The following is a 15,651-nucleotide window of genomic DNA, read 5'->3' as shown; positions in this document are numbered from 1 at the left end:
TTTTTGTTTGAATGATAAAAAGACAGACAGGAAAGATCTCATGACAACGACAGTTAACCGACCTGGTCCCTCTAAAATAAAGTCTGACACAGACTCTCAAACTTTGTCAAATCCAATTCTTATTATTATTGGTAATGAGACTTTTTCTTCACATTCTCCAGATATGTATATTCCCGAGAAAATGAGGGAAAGTATCTTCTAATCGGGAAAAACATCTCCACGTTCCTTGCCCGTCTCGTAGGTTACGCATCAGCAGCTGGGTTTTGTCTGGCAAAACTATAACCAAAAGCTTCCTTTCTTATAAATTGCCTTACGTTTTAAGGTGTTCTCTTCTCACTTCTTCCCCATGATTCATCTTGACTCCACAAATTCAGGGCAATCTTTGATTCTCTTTGGTCTTTGATTTGAGGATTAATTTGTTTTCTAAAGGTGTCTGCTGATTCAATTGAGTATGGAGAAGAAACGAGATGTTTCTGAGTACAGAGAGAGACTTAATGAGACCTTGTCGTCTCCTGAGCTCATTAATGAGCAAACTCTTAAAACCCTAGTCAGAAAACAACTCAATGAAGGTTTTTCTTGTTGTTGATTTGCTATATACTCTTTAATTTTGCCTTTGCTACAATGTTTTTTTTTTATGTTTTCACAGAGTGTAGTGTTGATATATTGGATCAAAGAGTAGCTGCTTTATCCAGTACAATTGAGAAGCTTAGGAGTGTATCAACAAAGGATCAAGACTTGTCTAAATCAAGCACCGAGGCATCTTATGGTGATTGGAAAGTATGTTTCTCTTTTGGCTCTATTGGACAGTTTTTGTGAAACAGAATTGTCATAATGTTAGCCAATTAGTGTTTTCTTGTTTATAGGTGAAACATGATGATAAAGATTGTCGTGTTATGTACCGTGAAGGACTTAAAGGAAGTCCATTTCATACATTGCTCGTTGAAGGTTGCACTGATGGGACTATCGAAGACTGTAAGTTTTTCTATAGAGTTTGCACCGCAAGAAAACAGTTTTCGATTTGTATCTAACTATGTTTATACAGGTTTATGTGTATGCTGGGAATCATCATTCTATGAGAAATGGTGAGAGTTTAATGTTTTGTTTATGGAATTGTCTATTGTTTGCGAAATTTTTTGGTCTTTTTGTTTGATGTTTTCTATGTCTTTCAGGTGGCCAAAGTTGACATTTCCGTCATTCAGGGTCTTAGAAGCTAAATGCTTGCAAAAGTTTAGGATTGATGAACAGATATGTTTACTGAGGTTTGTTTTCACAAATTGTAATAATGTTTGTTCCTACAGTTACATTTTCGTGAAGCTAATCCAAAGCTGAAAACTTTGATCATATTTTTTGGGGAGGTAGGGTGAAAGCACCGTGGCCACTGACAGACAGAGAAGCTGTTCTGCAGTTTTTCGTATTCGAATACTTTAAAGATGATTTAGTCATCATCCTACTTAACTCGGTAAAACCATGTTAGCTTTGTTTTTTTGCATCTTAATCCAGTTCTTAGTGATTTGACAGTATCCTAAACTCTTATCTATTAGTACATCTTTAGATCGAAGTGGAGAGCGGCAGTGTAGCTGAAGTGAATGCGGTGAGGATTGACTTCGTAGGCGGAGTTGCGATACAAAAAGTGACTCCAGAGAAGAGTTACATAAGGTGAGTGTTGAGTGAATGAGAACATGTTTCTATAACCAAACATTTCGAATGTCTTTGGCGGGTTTTTTGAATCGCTAAACTTTTGTAGATTTATAGCGGAAGTGGATATAAAGCTGGACTTGGTTCCTCCATCTCTTATTAATTTTATGTCTAGGCAGCTTCTTGGTAACGGTTTCAAACTTTTCAAGAAGGTCAGTTCCAGTTTTATTTACTTCACAAAAACTTGATATGCCTGGTTGCTAGCTTGTGTGATGTTGTGGTGTTTACTTGAATGTTTACAGACTATTGGTTCGGTGGCTGAATCCGATGATTACAAGACAGTTTTAGCTGATCCATTGTATACTCATATACGTGAAGCTCTGTATTCTAGTGATAAAACTGATGAAATCTGCCAAGTAAATGAGCTTCATAGCCAACAAGGAAGAGATTGTGAAGAGAAAGAACCCAAGTTGGAAGCTGATGATGATATGGAAAAAGAGAATGAGACTCGAGACTGCGAGAATGAATCTGTACCTTGCAAAAGAGATGTTCCTGAGATCGAGGAAGAAGAATGTGTTGATGATTTAAAGGAAGAAAACAAAAGTTCTCCTTCTTCTTCTTCTTCTTCTTCTTCTTCTTCTGAGGATGAAGACAAGAATGGCAAAACACGTTTCTGCATAAGTCCGGAGGTGAAGCAAGCTTTAGGGACATTAGAGAGAGTAATATCAATGGTTAGAAAATCCAAAACAGATAATAATAATACATCAACCTCTTCGGAGGAAGAAGAAGAAGAAGCATCATCATCTCCAATGCAGCATTCAGGGAGCACTCAGATTGTTTCTAGTAGCAAAGTTTGTATTCAAGATCCTAACACTGAACTTCTCGATGAAGCATCCTTTGCACATTATCACAACAGCAACAAAATAGCTCCTGCATCACCCGAGATCGATCTTACAACAAACTCTGAGGTAACAAGGATAACAGTCTCGCAAGCAACAAATCTTTTCTGCCAAACAACAGAGAATAGTGACGACAATTACAAACCGAGCGGTTTAAACGGAGGTAAGAGCTCAAATCTGCAGAGGAAACGTAAACCGAGCTGCTTTGGTTTCAGGTTTTGGAGAAGAAGGACTTGAAATTGTCATTGGTAAATCCAAATATTTTGTCTCTTTGAAGTTGCAGATCATTATATACAAGGAAACATAGTGTTAAGATTTTGAGAGCAAGTGTTTCAATAAAAATGTAACCATAGAAAGAAGATACAATAAAGTTGTGTATGAATAAACCGAAACTTAATATGGTTAACTCAAAACAAACCGGTTCGGTTCGTGAGTAAACCGAATAAGCCCTAAATGGCTAATGGGCTTGGACCCGCGTAAAGGGGATAATAAACCCTAAGCAAGTCTCATCGTCGCCGTCTTTCTCATAGACTTAACATTTCATATAGAGAAACTTGAAACAACAATCTGAGCAAAGAGCGTTTTATCTTGTTGATTTTGGAATCTCCATTACGATGGAAGGTGCGGCTGATCAAACTACGAAAGCGTTATCTGAATTAGCCATGGATTCTTCTACCACCTTGAATGCTGCTGAGTCTAGCGCTGGTGATGGAGCTGGACCTCGGAGTAAAAAGTACGTTTTCGTCTGATGTTATTATATTACTCTCCGATTTCTGTGTATCTTCCTTCGTACGGGATTTGATTGTAGCGGATGCGTTGAATTCTTTTGTAGTGCTTTGAAGAAGGAACAGAAAATGAAGCAGAAAGAGGAAGAGAAGAGACGAAAGGACGAAGAGAAAGCTGAAAAGGCTAAACAAGTGAGCACTCTTCTTAGCTTTCTTATGATTCCTAACATTCTCTATATTCTGGGGATGTCATCATAGATTATTGAATCCTCTTGGTAGCAGATTTGATTCAGATATCCAGTTTTCGTAGTTATTGAGATTTGATTCTATTGATGCAGGCACCTAAAGCAAGCTCCCAGAAGGCAGTGGCAGCAGATGATGAAGAGATGGATGCAACGGTATGAATCTGTTCGATAGTTTCCTTGTGATTTTATGAAATGCATCTTCTAACAGATAATGCTTGTTGATATTCTTGTTGCAGCAATACTATGAGAACAGATTGAAATATCTTGCGGCTGAGAAGGCTAAAGGGGAGAATCCATATCCTCACAAGTTCGCTGTGTCAATGTCGATTCCTAAATACATTGAGACGTATGGTAGTTTGAACAATGGAGATCATGTTGAAAACGCTGAGGAGTCTTTAGCTGGTATATTAAACTGCTAAATGCTATTTGCATAAGTTTTATTTGCCGCTTGATTCTTACATTGGAAAATCTTTGCTAGGGCGGATAATGAGCAAGCGATCTTCCTCTTCCAAGCTCTTCTTCTATGATCTACACGGTGATGATTTCAAGGTCCAAGTCATGGCTGATGCAAGGTGAATGCTTTGTTTACCGGATTCTCTTCTTTTTTATAAAGAATAACTTTATGCACATTACTTAGATTTATTACATTTTTATCATTCCAGTAAGTCAGGATTGGATGAAGCTGAGTTCTTAAAGCTCCATTCGAATGCTAAGCGTGGTGATATTGTTGGAGTCATTGGGTTTCCAGGTTCGTGCAGCCTCTATTTTTTTCTTCTATTTTCAATCTTAAAGCCTACCCCAACATTCTTTTTCACTGTTTACATTACTCTAATTTCAGGAAAAACTAAGAGGGGAGAATTGAGTATCTTTCCCCGATCATTTATTCTTCTGTCCCATTGCCTCCACATGATGCCGAGAAAGGCTGATAATGTTAATGCAAAGGTAGAGTAAATTCTCTGTGGCTGTTATAGTACCTTTTAAGTCACCTTATTCGTTTTACACTAACCTCTTTCACTTTTTTTGCTCTACTGTAGAAACCTGAAATCTGGGTTCCAGGTCAAACGAGAAATCCTGAAGCATATGTTCTGAAAGACCAGGTAATTTTTACAAAGGTCTATTGAGAATGTTATAGCCTCTTACATTGTTAAATGTCATTTTTTTGGGTGGTTCACTCTGTTGCCTGTCGGTGGCTTAGATTCTAGTGACTCTTTCTATCCGAGCAAACTTGTGATGTCTTTGTTTGTTGTCAGGAATCAAGATATCGTCAGCGTCATCTTGATATGATTTTGAACGTGGAGGTTCGTCAGATATTCAGGACTAGAGCTAAAATCATCTCCTATGTCCGCAGATTCCTCGACAACAAAAATTTCTTGGAGGTGTTCAATTTCTCCCAAGAAAAATCTTTACCTTCTTTTGATATTGCCTCTGGTTCAAGTGTTCTTTCCTGCATTTGATATCCTTAAATTTTATTTAGGTCGAGACACCTATGATGAACATGATTGCTGGTGGAGCAGCTGCTAGACCTTTTGTGACACATCACAATGATCTAGATATGAGGCTGTACATGCGAATCGCACCTGAACTCTATCTCAAGCAACTTATTGTTGGTGGCTTGGAACGTGTTTACGAGATAGGAAAGCAATTCAGAAACGAGGGTATAGACCTGACCCACAATCCGGAGTTCACCACTTGCGAGTTCTATATGGCTTTTGCAGACTACAATGACCTGATGGAAATGACTGAGGTTATGTTGAGTGGCATGGTTAAGGAATTAACAGGTGGTTATAAAATCAAGTATAATGCTAATGGGTATGACAAGGATCCAATTGAAATCGACTTTACTCCACCATTCAGGTTTGAGACAATATCTTCATTGATTAAACACAATCTTCAGGATAAAGCTGTTTGTAGGAACTTTCCTTTGGTAATAATCTACTCAATTTTTGTTTTTTGTAGGAGGATTGAGATGATAGGAGAGTTAGAGAAGGTTGCTAAGCTCAATATACCAAAAGACTTGGCTAGCGAAGAAGCTAACAAGTATCTGATTGATGCATGTGCGAGGTTTGATGTCAAATGCCCTCCTCCTCAGACAACAGCTCGTCTGTTAGATAAAGTAAAATCTTCTGTCTCCCTCCTGCCTTTCTAGCATATTTGGTTTAAGAAATTTAAATCTGAATTTTGTCCCTTTTTATTTTATTTTGCAGCTTGTTGGAGAATTTCTGGAACCGACATGTGTGAACCCAACTTTCATCATCAACCAGCCCGAGATCATGAGTCCTTTGGCTAAATGGCACAGATCGAAGAGTGGATTGACAGAGAGATTCGAGCTGTTCATCAACAAACATGAAGTAAGCAAAAAATAAAAAGCTGATGATGACCTTGTCCTTTCTTTAGAGTTGCTTGACTAACATGTTATAACTGGACTGTAGCTCTGCAATGCCTACACGGAGCTAAACGATCCTGTGGTACAGCGCCAGCGTTTTGCTGATCAGCTCAAGGATCGACAGTCTGGAGACGATGAAGCGATGGCTTTAGATGAAACATTTTGTAATGCTTTAGAATATGGGTTGGCTCCTACAGGTGGCTGGGGATTAGGAATAGACAGACTCTCTATGCTTTTGACCGACTCACTGAACATCAAGGTCACTCTCTTACCTCCAAATTTACACTTCAGTGAATAATCTATTCGTTTTGACTGCACTCATGATATGGAATATGTTGTTACAGGAGGTTCTTTTCTTCCCGGCAATGAGGCCACCACAGGAGGAGTCAGCAGCCGCTCAAGGTACGAACTAACTGGTTATTTAGTAATAATCGACAGGTAACTTTTCCCTCACGATTGCAATTTAAAACCTGGTTTTTTAATATCACAGCTCCTTTAACAGAAGAGAAGAAATAAGGAGTCTACACAAGTTTTCTGACTAAGCTTAGTCAATTCGCTATTATGCACTCTGTTCTCAAGTTACTTGTAATTGCAGACCATATTTTTCAAAAAAAAAATACCAATTAATTATTATCAAAAACCTTTGTAAGACTTTTTTGCAATTAGTAGTGATTTCACTTATATTGAAGGGCCTTTTTTAAGAATTAGTGTCCATGTATTTGTATAACATGAGCTTTCTTAAACGGTCTAAACATGGAAGACCGGTAAGCTAAGGGTATATGAATGGGAGACGAGTAGTAGGTGGTTCTTCTAGTGTGTTATTGCCGGCCCTCTTATCATTTCAACAATTCAACATTATTATGAAGTGAAGTGCGTTCTTTGTTAAAAAAGAAAAACAAATAATCCACTCTATTGTATTATCATATTTAGACCTAAGACTTGTTTAAGTGGTTGAAATGGTATTACTGTTTTGTTTAGAGTTTATACAGCTAATTTACAAGTTTGAAGGGGAATAAAAAAGATAAGTCACCGATTGAATATGATCAATGATCACATAGAAAAAGTCAAAAAGCTTGAAGCTTTGTGTTGCAATTGGGTCTCAATTCATAATAATATCTCACAAGACAGCCATAAGCCAACTCATCTCCTCTCTCCAACACATGTTTCATTATCGTTCTTTACCAAATACCTTTCTTTTCTTGTATTTGTGTCTATACATAATAAAAAGTCATACCTTTCACTATTACTATAATGCTATTATTACACCCAACAGAAATGGAGTTTTCTTGCCACATAAATATTTAGAAGAGTACCCCGAGTTTATAGACTTCGTTTGTTTATTTGTCTAATGGTATAATGATGATGAAAAGATGTTACTATTCTCAATTAAGTGGAAATTTTACTTACCAAACCATTCACAAATAAAGGACCAAGTAGAAGAAAGAAAGTGGTGGTGGGTTCTCAAGACTTTTTCTTTTGCTCCCCACTTTTTGATTCATTTTTCATACACCAAATCAATTGAAAAAATGAGTTCTTATATCTAATTACAGTATTTATAACCCCAAAATCAAAACCCCACCCAAAAAAAATATTTTTTATATAAAAAAACTCAACAAACCCTATTCTCATATTCCACTGAAGAATATTCTTTTGAAGTTTTGGACATTGATGTATTACTCTCTTGTTTTTTTTTTTTTTTTTTGCTCTTCTTCTAAATCTTTCATTCTGCTCCAAAGAACCTGCAAGCAACATCATGAAAACTATGAATACACTTATGGTTAACAATCATTCAAAGTAACTAAAGATCGTGAAACTAATACCACAAATCCTAACCTTTTGTGTGTGTTTACAGATAACACTTGAGAGATTTTCCTTCAATAATCTCTTCAGGTTTGTGAATTCATCAGCATCTGCTTAGATATGAGTCCTTCCCAATAGCTCCAAGCATACTACATGCTACTTCCAGCAACTTCCCTGTTTAATTTTCCATCATTAGTTAAATAATATAGTTTAATAATTATTAGGTCATGATCACAATCACTATCACAATCACTATCACAATCTCCTGTCACCTAATTAAATTAGTTCTTGAAAAAGCTAAAACCCAATAATTTAATTAACCAATATAATAAGTGAAGTTTGTAAACGTGAGAAGATGCTTTTAGCTAATGTGAAGAAGCTTCTAATGATTCTTTCTTCTGATTGAAATATCCTCACAAAATCTTCAATTCTATGACTTCTCACCGGAATTCTATTACTTCTCACCGGAAATATCCCATTTCGCCGGAGATTATAGGAATAATCCAATGTCTTGAATCTTAATAGCCTTAATCATGTACTAAAAATCACAATTCAAGCAACCACAAACCCAAAAGCTATAACTTGTATCCGTGTAACATGACACAATTATAAGCATAATTAGTCCCTCACAAGTCACAATGGTCATGTTATAAGAAAATTCGATGAATCTACATTAGATCATTTCACCTATAACTAATGTCACCGAATCAATTAACAATAAACACACAACACAATTGAATCAAACAAAAGATGAATCAAACGTACCTCTTCTCGGCTGAACAACTTTCTTAACCGGACCGGTCGGTTTCTTAACCGTCTCTTCTTCCTTCTCCTCTGGGAACAAAACACCATCAATCCCCTGAACCGAAATGCGACCATCGGTGTAAATATCCGGATCAAACAAATAAGCCGACCGGTCACCAGAACCGAATTTAACCGAGCCATCAGCTTCTTTAGCCCCAACCTTGTGAGGAAAACGCAGCGTTTCATACTTCACCTTCCCAAATCTCCTAACAGAATTATACATGCTTTCCTCCGTCTGATACTCTGGAATAATGTGGTAATACATAATTTGCTCCGGAGCTCCGGGCTCGCTAAGCTGATCAGTCGTTAATTTCCCCATAGCTTCATCGTTCGGAGCTAACACGGTGAGGACGTAACCTTCTGACACCAATCGACCCATCTCCGTCGCAAGTGACGTCAGATTCACGAGAATATCCGCCATTTCGTTGTATCCACCGTAATGTAACAATGTGTGGATGAAATCTTTGACCTGAGCATCGCCGTTGAAATGTTTGTGTGCACCTCCAGGTCCTGGAGCCGGAGCCGGAGCTAGCGATGGACCTGGAGCCATAGCGGATTCAATCGGAAGCACTGGTGGAGATCCGGCGGGTACTGAGACGGCGGTGGCAGATTTCTTGAGACGGTTGGTTCTCGGGTCGATTTCCGGAGCTCCTTCGGGTAATACGGCGGAGATTGATCGGAGATTTCTCCGTCGGTTGAAATCTTCTTGAACGGAACGAGGGATTAAAAGCCGTTCGATTCCGTGGATCAACCCGTCGGGTCGGGTTAAATCATCGGGTCGGGTAATTACAGCGGAATTCACCAATCTCTTTCCATTTGTTCCTTTGAGTTTACTCAAATGCAGCACTTGGTCATGCCCTAACGTGACGTGTTTGACCCGACCCGAATTCTCCTCAGGCCATTGGTTTGACCCGACTCGTTTGGGGATAATGTGAGACAAGAGAAGCGTTTGGAGAGATTTGAGGTTACCTGGTTGGAGCAAGAACCGTTTAAAATCCGGGTCAAGGTCACGCTCGAGTGCTTCATTGCGTGGGGCGAAAATAGTAATATTGTGACGACCAACGGCGTCTTCGAGGGTTTGGAGAAGAAGAGCCTTCTCAACTAGCTCGGCGAGTTCAGTGTAACGAGAATCGAGGAGAGCTACGAGGACGGAGTTTGAGTTTATTTGACCCGACCCAGTTATGTTGTGGTGACCCGATTCTAAAGCGGATGCATTGAGGAGGAAGAAGAAGGAGAAGAAGATAGTAATGACGGAGCAACCATAGATACAACGATCCATGGTGCTCTGTAAGATTGAGATAATCTGTAGAAGAAGTAACTAAGGAGAAAAAAAGAATTTGCTTTGTTTTTTACTATGTTTTGTTGAATCGTCGGTGATCGGAAAGTGGAGAGTGAGAGACAGAGAAGAGAGATAGAGATAGATGTGAGTTTTGGGGGTGGTCTGTGTTGTTTGTGTATCAAAACAGGTTTGGGTTTTCGGACAGGCTGGTGGTGGGGACTACACGGTGTCTGAATAACATTTAATTATTTTAGCTCTGACTTTTTTGGCTTTCTTTTTTAAGTCTCGGCTCAGCGTCGGCTTAATCTTTTTTATTTATAATCATTGAATAAACACAGCAGTTTGTTTTTGTCTTTTATTGATAAACTATTTTTTTAATAAATGAAAGTATTACTATTTCAGAACAAACAAGCTCTGCTCTTATATTAAACTCTTCAGATGGAATTCTACTTATGCAAAGTGAATAACTATTGATTTTTGATCCGTGATTTAGGTAATATATTAAATAGTCATGCGCAACAATTCCAATGGTCATAATATTCTTTGATACTCAAATACAAAACTGTTACATCAATTTCCGAATACTATAGTATAATCAGAAAAGAATCTTGAATACATTTTGGACATAATTAATCATAAATAAGAATCATAGTTAAAAGAAAATATTCGGAACTAGATAATTAAATATTTGCCTGTAATACGGTAGAGTAGTGAAAGTGATGGTAATTGAACTTTTCCTCAAGTCTTTTAATTCTTAACATAAGAAGGACTAAGGCAATCGGCGAGTACTAGATGATAAAAATGGGATAGTAGTTAATTAGTCAGTTTTCTATAGTTAATGATACTTAAATTGAAAGTGAAATTAAGAAGAAATATGTAACCAAACATAAAAAAGAAAGACATCATGTGAAGCAAAGAGAAGCAGCCGAAGAAGAAGGGAGAACACGTGGCTTGAATTGAAGCTGTCGGTGTATGACCTAATACAACCATCATTTATTTATTTATTGGGACACCTTTTGGTTGCTACGCTAAGTTCGTGAATCGTGTAATGTCCCACCTCAATTCCACTTACCTGTTACTCTCACGCTCTCCAACTTGGCACGTGCCCTTACGTCCAACTACATCAAAAGAGCCAGAGGACAGCGTCTTTGGCTAATGGTTGTGGACTTGTGGAAAATTGTAACACAATTATGCGATTCTGATTGTTCCCGCCTGATAAGAAGACAGGCTTTAAGGCCCAACTGAATTTAAACCCATCTTTTCGAAGTCTTTTATCTTAAGCCCGATTTCTCTTATTGTTTTGCTACGGGCCTAACTCGTTTTTTTCTTCGAAAAGAAACAAAAAATCGCATACACTTTATATACCCAGAAGGTCATCTAGAACGATCTGAAATTAGGAAACACAAGTCATGCATAAACCCATCTCACGAACAGCATGTAAAATATTGGGCCGAAATGGGCCAACTATCAAATGAACATGAGAAGGGGAAGCTAAATGAGGTGTCGAGAGATGCTAGGCACTGCTATATAAAAATCTATGGGCTATCCAAGATTCATTTCGGTGACGCCATTTTTGTTAAAGTTAGAAGTATATACTGGTGACGACCTTTTGCCTCTCATTCAAGAATTAAATATTCGTTATCTTTGAATAACAAGAAACTGTAAGGTCCAAGTATAATCAACTAAAAGTTGCCGAAAGAGCCGAAAGATAATACATTTTAAAACAATCCTCGTGAATTTTATATTAAGAACAAAATAACAACCAAAATCTTCTTAATTAATAAATGTTATCTTGTTATAAGTTGAATCCTCAAGCATTTCCTTTCGATACAAGACGCACGATTTCATTTAGAATAATAAAAATTTATATTTCAACAATCAATGGTTGAGGAACATTTGGTTGCCCACTCTTTGTCGAAAAAATAAATACACATTTTACTATTCGATTATAATTACAAGTCGTTTATTTTCTTACAAACATCTGAAAAAAGAAACAAAAAAACAGTTGCATGAGATTCACCAAATAATGAAATAAATGAAGTAGGGTCACATCAAAGCTGAATTAGTGAGTAATAGTAAAAAGACAATTGAAACACAACAAAGCAGGTCAAAGTTAACAAAAAAAAAAACAGAGATGAAAAAGGAAAGAAGAGTCATTAGAGAGATGCAGAAGAAGAAGGTGGTAGTAGTTGTTAGCAACACCTGAATTAATGCTTAACACTAATGACCAAGTACTGATTGATTGTTGTGGTCCTCATAGTTTACATCACAACCTACAAGGCTACAAGTTCCAAACCCCCTTGAAAGAAAAGGACAGCTCCCCACTTGTTTTTTTAAACCCTAGACTCTCCTTTTACCCTTTGAATCTTATCTTTATCTTTTTAACTGATCCATGACCATGTCACACTAATTATTTACCTCATGATCTATTCTTCTTCTTGCGAATCTAACAATGTAATTATACCTTGTGTTATGAGTGATTAAACATCCAAACTAAACCCTCAATAGACTTTGATAGTCAAAGATCTCATGTCATGTCACATTTCGACAAAACACAATTCCATTTCGAATTTTCATATTTGATGATCACAAAATCCCATACCATAGGCAAATAAAGTCACACACCAAAGATTTGACAAACGCAGACACACACTTTGAGCTCACACACACAACAACTCTCGCCACACGAATGAAACTATTAACAAAAGACATTTTGAGACATTTTTTTCATAAGCTCTCTTTCTTTACCCTAATCAAAATGCCTAACGGCTCTTGGTGTCGCCGCCACCACCGTAGCTCCTCCTCCTCCTCCTCTAACCGTTGTATCCCTATTCCGGTATACTTCAGTAAACGATTGTCTCGGCGATGACGAAAGAGACTTGGAAACTCTCGGAGACGAAACTGATTCTCTCTGTGACGGACTTCGCCAAAATCCAGCTCCGTAAAACCTATTCCACATCTCTTTCTCTAATGCTAACACCGCCTCATCATCTTCATCAGTCTCCTCCTCCGTCGTAAACCCCGTCGCTACCGATTTTCCGATATACTTCAGATCCAAGAAATTATCATCATCTTCGTCGTCAGACACATCGTCGCTATCCAACGGATGAATCGCGAATTCAGAATTCTGAAAAACTCTCTGCATCCGCTCGTTTTTCCCGTCCGTCGGAAGCGGCGGAAGGATTCCGTTCTTCACGAGTTGTTTACGGCGGCGACTTCTGATAGCGCGACGGCAGATTCCTTTAGGAACTTTGTAGATCGCGAGAACGAGTAGGTTAACGAGTCCGCAGGGACAACAACACCACACGGCGGCGCAACTCGCCGTCGTACCACCGCAAAACTCGGCGGGAGTAGATCCGCCGCAAGAAGCTCGTGGTGACGGAGAAGAGAGACTTCTCTGAAGCAAAGGCTGTCTCCGGTTACTACGAGACGGAGAAGACGATGGTGTATCTGACGGTTTCGTTTGCCTCGAGATCTGTCTCGGATCGTAACGTAACGTCGTGTTCATAGTTTTTGTTTTTTTGGTGAAAACAATCAAATTAAAAAAATTGAAGATGATAGAGAGATAACAGAATCTAATTTCAATTCCTTGATCGTCTTCTTCTTCGCTATGTTTCTTTCTTCAATTGAGATCTCAAATTTTGGTAAGGCCAAACGCAGCACCACGGAATTTATCTCCGGTGATGGCGACGGCGAGAAGAGAGTCCCAAATGAAAAGAAAATGGAGAAAATCGAGTGACCTGTGAAAAGAAAATGACAATAGAAAACCAAATCGATAAATTAGGCGCCAGAAAATTTGGATCCAATCGAAAATTTTCCGGTAGACAAAAGAATTTAGAGGGTCGTCCGAAATGGAGGGAGAGGATGATTTTGGATTTTGGATCTTTTTGTGTGTTGTTGAGAGATTTTTGAGGTCGTGCGAAGGTTGAAGAAGAAGGAGCTGAATAAAATGGTTTGTGTATTTATATACAAACAAAGAAAGAGAGAGTCTAAACTAAACCAAAGTTATTTATTTTGTTATCTTCTTCAGGTTTGGGCTTTCTCTGTTAGTAGTGAATTCTCTTACAATGGCTTTAAAGGTTTTTTTTTTTACATCTTTTTATTATTTTGTATTCCTTATTTTATTTACATATTAGTTGTTATAAATATTTGACTAGCTACAACAGAAAATCTAGAATTATGATTAGTTCATTTCCAAACTATATAGTATATACCTAGTGAAATCTGTAAACAGTTTCATGTAACATTTGTAGGTTTATTTTTGTATGCTATATACAAACAACAATTTCCTCCTCATTTTTTATTTTGTTAACGATTTTTTTTTTGTTGATAACAAAAATGAAGTAGAAAGCATATCATAGCGCTATAAAAATCAAAACGAAAATGACATTTTAATTTGTTGTCGAAGAATATAGATAAATAATGATTAGCTTATCTATCAATAATTCAATACTATCATATATACATGTATGTTTGTATAAAAAATCTGACAATATCTGGATTAATTTATTAGACGTCATCTTCTAGCGGTTGATTGGTTTGTTTTTTTTGGGTTATATTTTTTCACTGTTGATGTTCGTGAACTAATTGATGATTTGTAAGAATATCTTAATCAGAAAAACAAAACAAACAAAAATCAAGTATGGCGTACCACTATCAGTTGAAGAATTTAAAGAAGTATATACCGATATGTATATATTATCTTTAAAGGTTTTAGAATTTTCTTGATTTTGGTGACTGGTTCACGCCCTCGAGGGACATAGTTAAAAGGTCAATGCAAGTACTCATCTTCAAAATATTCGTATCTGGACCAAGAAAAGGTAATGATGCATTGTATTTAAAAAAAAAAAAAAAAAGTAATGATTCAGTGTATTAAGAAAATTTGGCAATTAAAAAGTAATGATGCATTGTCTTCATGTCTTGAGATAATTTATTTAAGTAAAATCATTCTATCGCGTATATTAAAAGGTTGAGGAAAATGGACCAAGAATATCGGAACCTAAATAACACATCAATCTTAAGTATTGTTTTTATTTTTTACTTTACATTGACAAGTTTATTAAAGAGGTTTCATGTAAAGAATGTCATGAAAAAATATACCGAAAACAATTCCAGGATCTATTTAAGTGAAGCGTTTAAAATAGAAATTATAGATTCTCGTTCAAAGTATTAAATTACATGTCCAAAATGTGTAAAAAGTAGATAATGCTAATAGTAATTCCAAAACACAACAGACGAGAGGAATCAATCCATAAGTGGCAAAGGTGAATAGTAAATACAGTAAATTGGACTATAATTTAGGAAATAGTGAACAATTTTAGAAATATTTGCTTTTACAGTGATCACTCTTCACTTCCCTTGGACCGGCTTGGGTTACAAGATCACTCACGACCTCAAGAGTCCCGCGAGTATCTTTTATCTGATTAAGAGGCACTCGAAATTTTGTATTTATATATGTATTGTGTATAATTTGATACAATGAGTATTTTGGTTTAGATATTCAAATATTTGTTTGTCACACCAAAAAAACTGGTATTTTAGACGCATTCTGTGATATAAACCAATTGATTATTAGGCTAACGGTCGTTTAAATAGTTAGGCAAATATCCCATTTAATTTTAAAAATAGAAACCAAAAGATGCTTGAGGAGAAAGAAGAAATAAACAACAAAACAAAACAAAACAAAAAAGATACAAATGATCTGCAAAAGAGACATGCGCCTACGCATAGATTCATCAGATTATAGATGTAACGCTCCTCGGAATTTTAACTAGCACCTAACATATTCTCAAAACATTATTATTATTTTTCTTCTAGTGGCGTTGGTTTCCTCTCACGTCAAATTATCTTTTGATGAACTTATTGACAACTTGCATGGGTC

The 15,651-nt window shown here is 37.0% G+C and overlaps 4 protein-coding genes across 7 annotated transcripts; 2 read left to right on the top strand and 2 right to left on the bottom strand.

Annotated features, from left to right (window-relative positions):
• Positions 1 to 40: 40 nt before the first annotated feature.
• On the top strand, positions 41 to 3,003 carry AT3G11720 (Polyketide cyclase/dehydrase and lipid transport superfamily protein; the record flags this gene model as incomplete). Of its 4 annotated transcripts, NM_001161136.1 has the most annotated exons (11): positions 41 to 81; positions 162 to 260; positions 430 to 569; positions 647 to 777; positions 864 to 972; positions 1,043 to 1,082; positions 1,170 to 1,259; positions 1,360 to 1,459; positions 1,553 to 1,656; positions 1,745 to 1,847; positions 1,938 to 2,850. In NM_001161136.1, 11 exons carry the CDS (start codon positions 41 to 43, stop codon positions 2,769 to 2,771), a joined length of 1,791 nt encoding a protein of 596 aa, NP_001154608.1. In that variant the 3' UTR covers positions 2,772 to 2,850. The 4 variants fall into 4 exon arrangements, with proteins under 4 accessions (NP_001154608.1, NP_187778.1, NP_001030673.1 ...); NM_112004.5 differs by lacking the exon at positions 41 to 81 and having other exon boundaries at positions 130 to 322; positions 1,938 to 3,003; NM_001035596.3 differs by lacking the exon at positions 41 to 81 and having other exon boundaries at positions 130 to 569; positions 1,938 to 3,003.
• Positions 3,004 to 3,045: 42 nt separating this feature from the next.
• Positions 3,046 to 6,714, top strand: ATKRS-1 (lysyl-tRNA synthetase 1). The gene is made up of 15 exons (NM_112003.4): positions 3,046 to 3,267; positions 3,367 to 3,451; positions 3,598 to 3,657; positions 3,741 to 3,906; positions 3,983 to 4,076; positions 4,167 to 4,252; positions 4,343 to 4,446; positions 4,539 to 4,601; positions 4,755 to 4,880; positions 4,979 to 5,358; positions 5,461 to 5,617; positions 5,709 to 5,852; positions 5,934 to 6,146; positions 6,232 to 6,289; positions 6,378 to 6,714. The coding sequence occupies exons 1-15, from the start codon at positions 3,149 to 3,151 to the stop codon at positions 6,401 to 6,403; spliced, it is 1,881 nt and encodes a 626-aa protein (NP_187777.1). The 5' UTR covers positions 3,046 to 3,148; the 3' UTR covers positions 6,404 to 6,714.
• A 533-nt stretch (positions 6,715 to 7,247) lies between these two features.
• Positions 7,248 to 10,104, bottom strand: FLA18 (FASCICLIN-like arabinogalactan protein 18 precursor). The gene is made up of 3 exons (NM_112002.3): positions 8,453 to 10,104; positions 7,721 to 7,861; positions 7,248 to 7,626 (listed from the first exon to the last, which is right to left on the bottom strand). Exons 1-2 carry the CDS (start codon positions 9,768 to 9,770, stop codon positions 7,791 to 7,793), a joined length of 1,389 nt encoding a protein of 462 aa, NP_566398.1. The 5' UTR covers positions 9,771 to 10,104; the 3' UTR covers positions 7,248 to 7,626; positions 7,721 to 7,790.
• A 1,908-nt stretch (positions 10,105 to 12,012) lies between these two features.
• On the bottom strand, positions 12,013 to 13,806 carry AT3G11690 (uncharacterized protein). Its single transcript, NM_112001.4, has one exon. It carries the CDS (start codon positions 13,276 to 13,278, stop codon positions 12,520 to 12,522), a length of 759 nt encoding a protein of 252 aa, NP_566397.1. The 5' UTR covers positions 13,279 to 13,806; the 3' UTR covers positions 12,013 to 12,519.
• Positions 13,807 to 15,651: the final 1,845 nt, after the last annotated feature.

The sequence above is a fragment of the Arabidopsis thaliana genome, chromosome 3 (genome assembly GCF_000001735.4).
Source record: "Arabidopsis thaliana chromosome 3, partial sequence".
NCBI lineage: Eukaryota > Viridiplantae > Streptophyta > Magnoliopsida > Brassicales > Brassicaceae > Arabidopsis > Arabidopsis thaliana.
Note: the sequence above shows the minus strand (reverse complement) of the source record. Positions and strands in the feature narration are given on the sequence as shown.

Coding starts and splice junctions, on each gene's coding strand:
- ATKRS-1 (NM_112003.4), top strand. CDS start 3,149: ATGGAAGGTGCGGCTGATCAAACTACGAAAGCGTTATCTGAATTAGCC. Junction 3,452..3,597: donor AAGCTGAAAAGGCTAAACAA/GTGAGCACTCTT, acceptor CTATTGATGCAG/GCACCTAAAGCAAGCTCCCA. Junction 5,853..5,933: donor TGTTCATCAACAAACATGAA/GTAAGCAAAAAA, acceptor ACTGGACTGTAG/CTCTGCAATGCCTACACGGA.
- FLA18 (NM_112002.3), bottom strand. CDS start 9,770: ATGGATCGTTGTATCTATGGTTGCTCCGTCATTACTATCTTCTTCTCC. Junction 7,862..8,452: donor AGTTGTTCAGCCGAGAAGAG/GTACGTTTGATT, acceptor AAAATTAAACAG/GGAAGTTGCTGGAAGTAGCA.
- AT3G11690 (NM_112001.4), bottom strand. CDS start 13,278: ATGAACACGACGTTACGTTACGATCCGAGACAGATCTCGAGGCAAACG.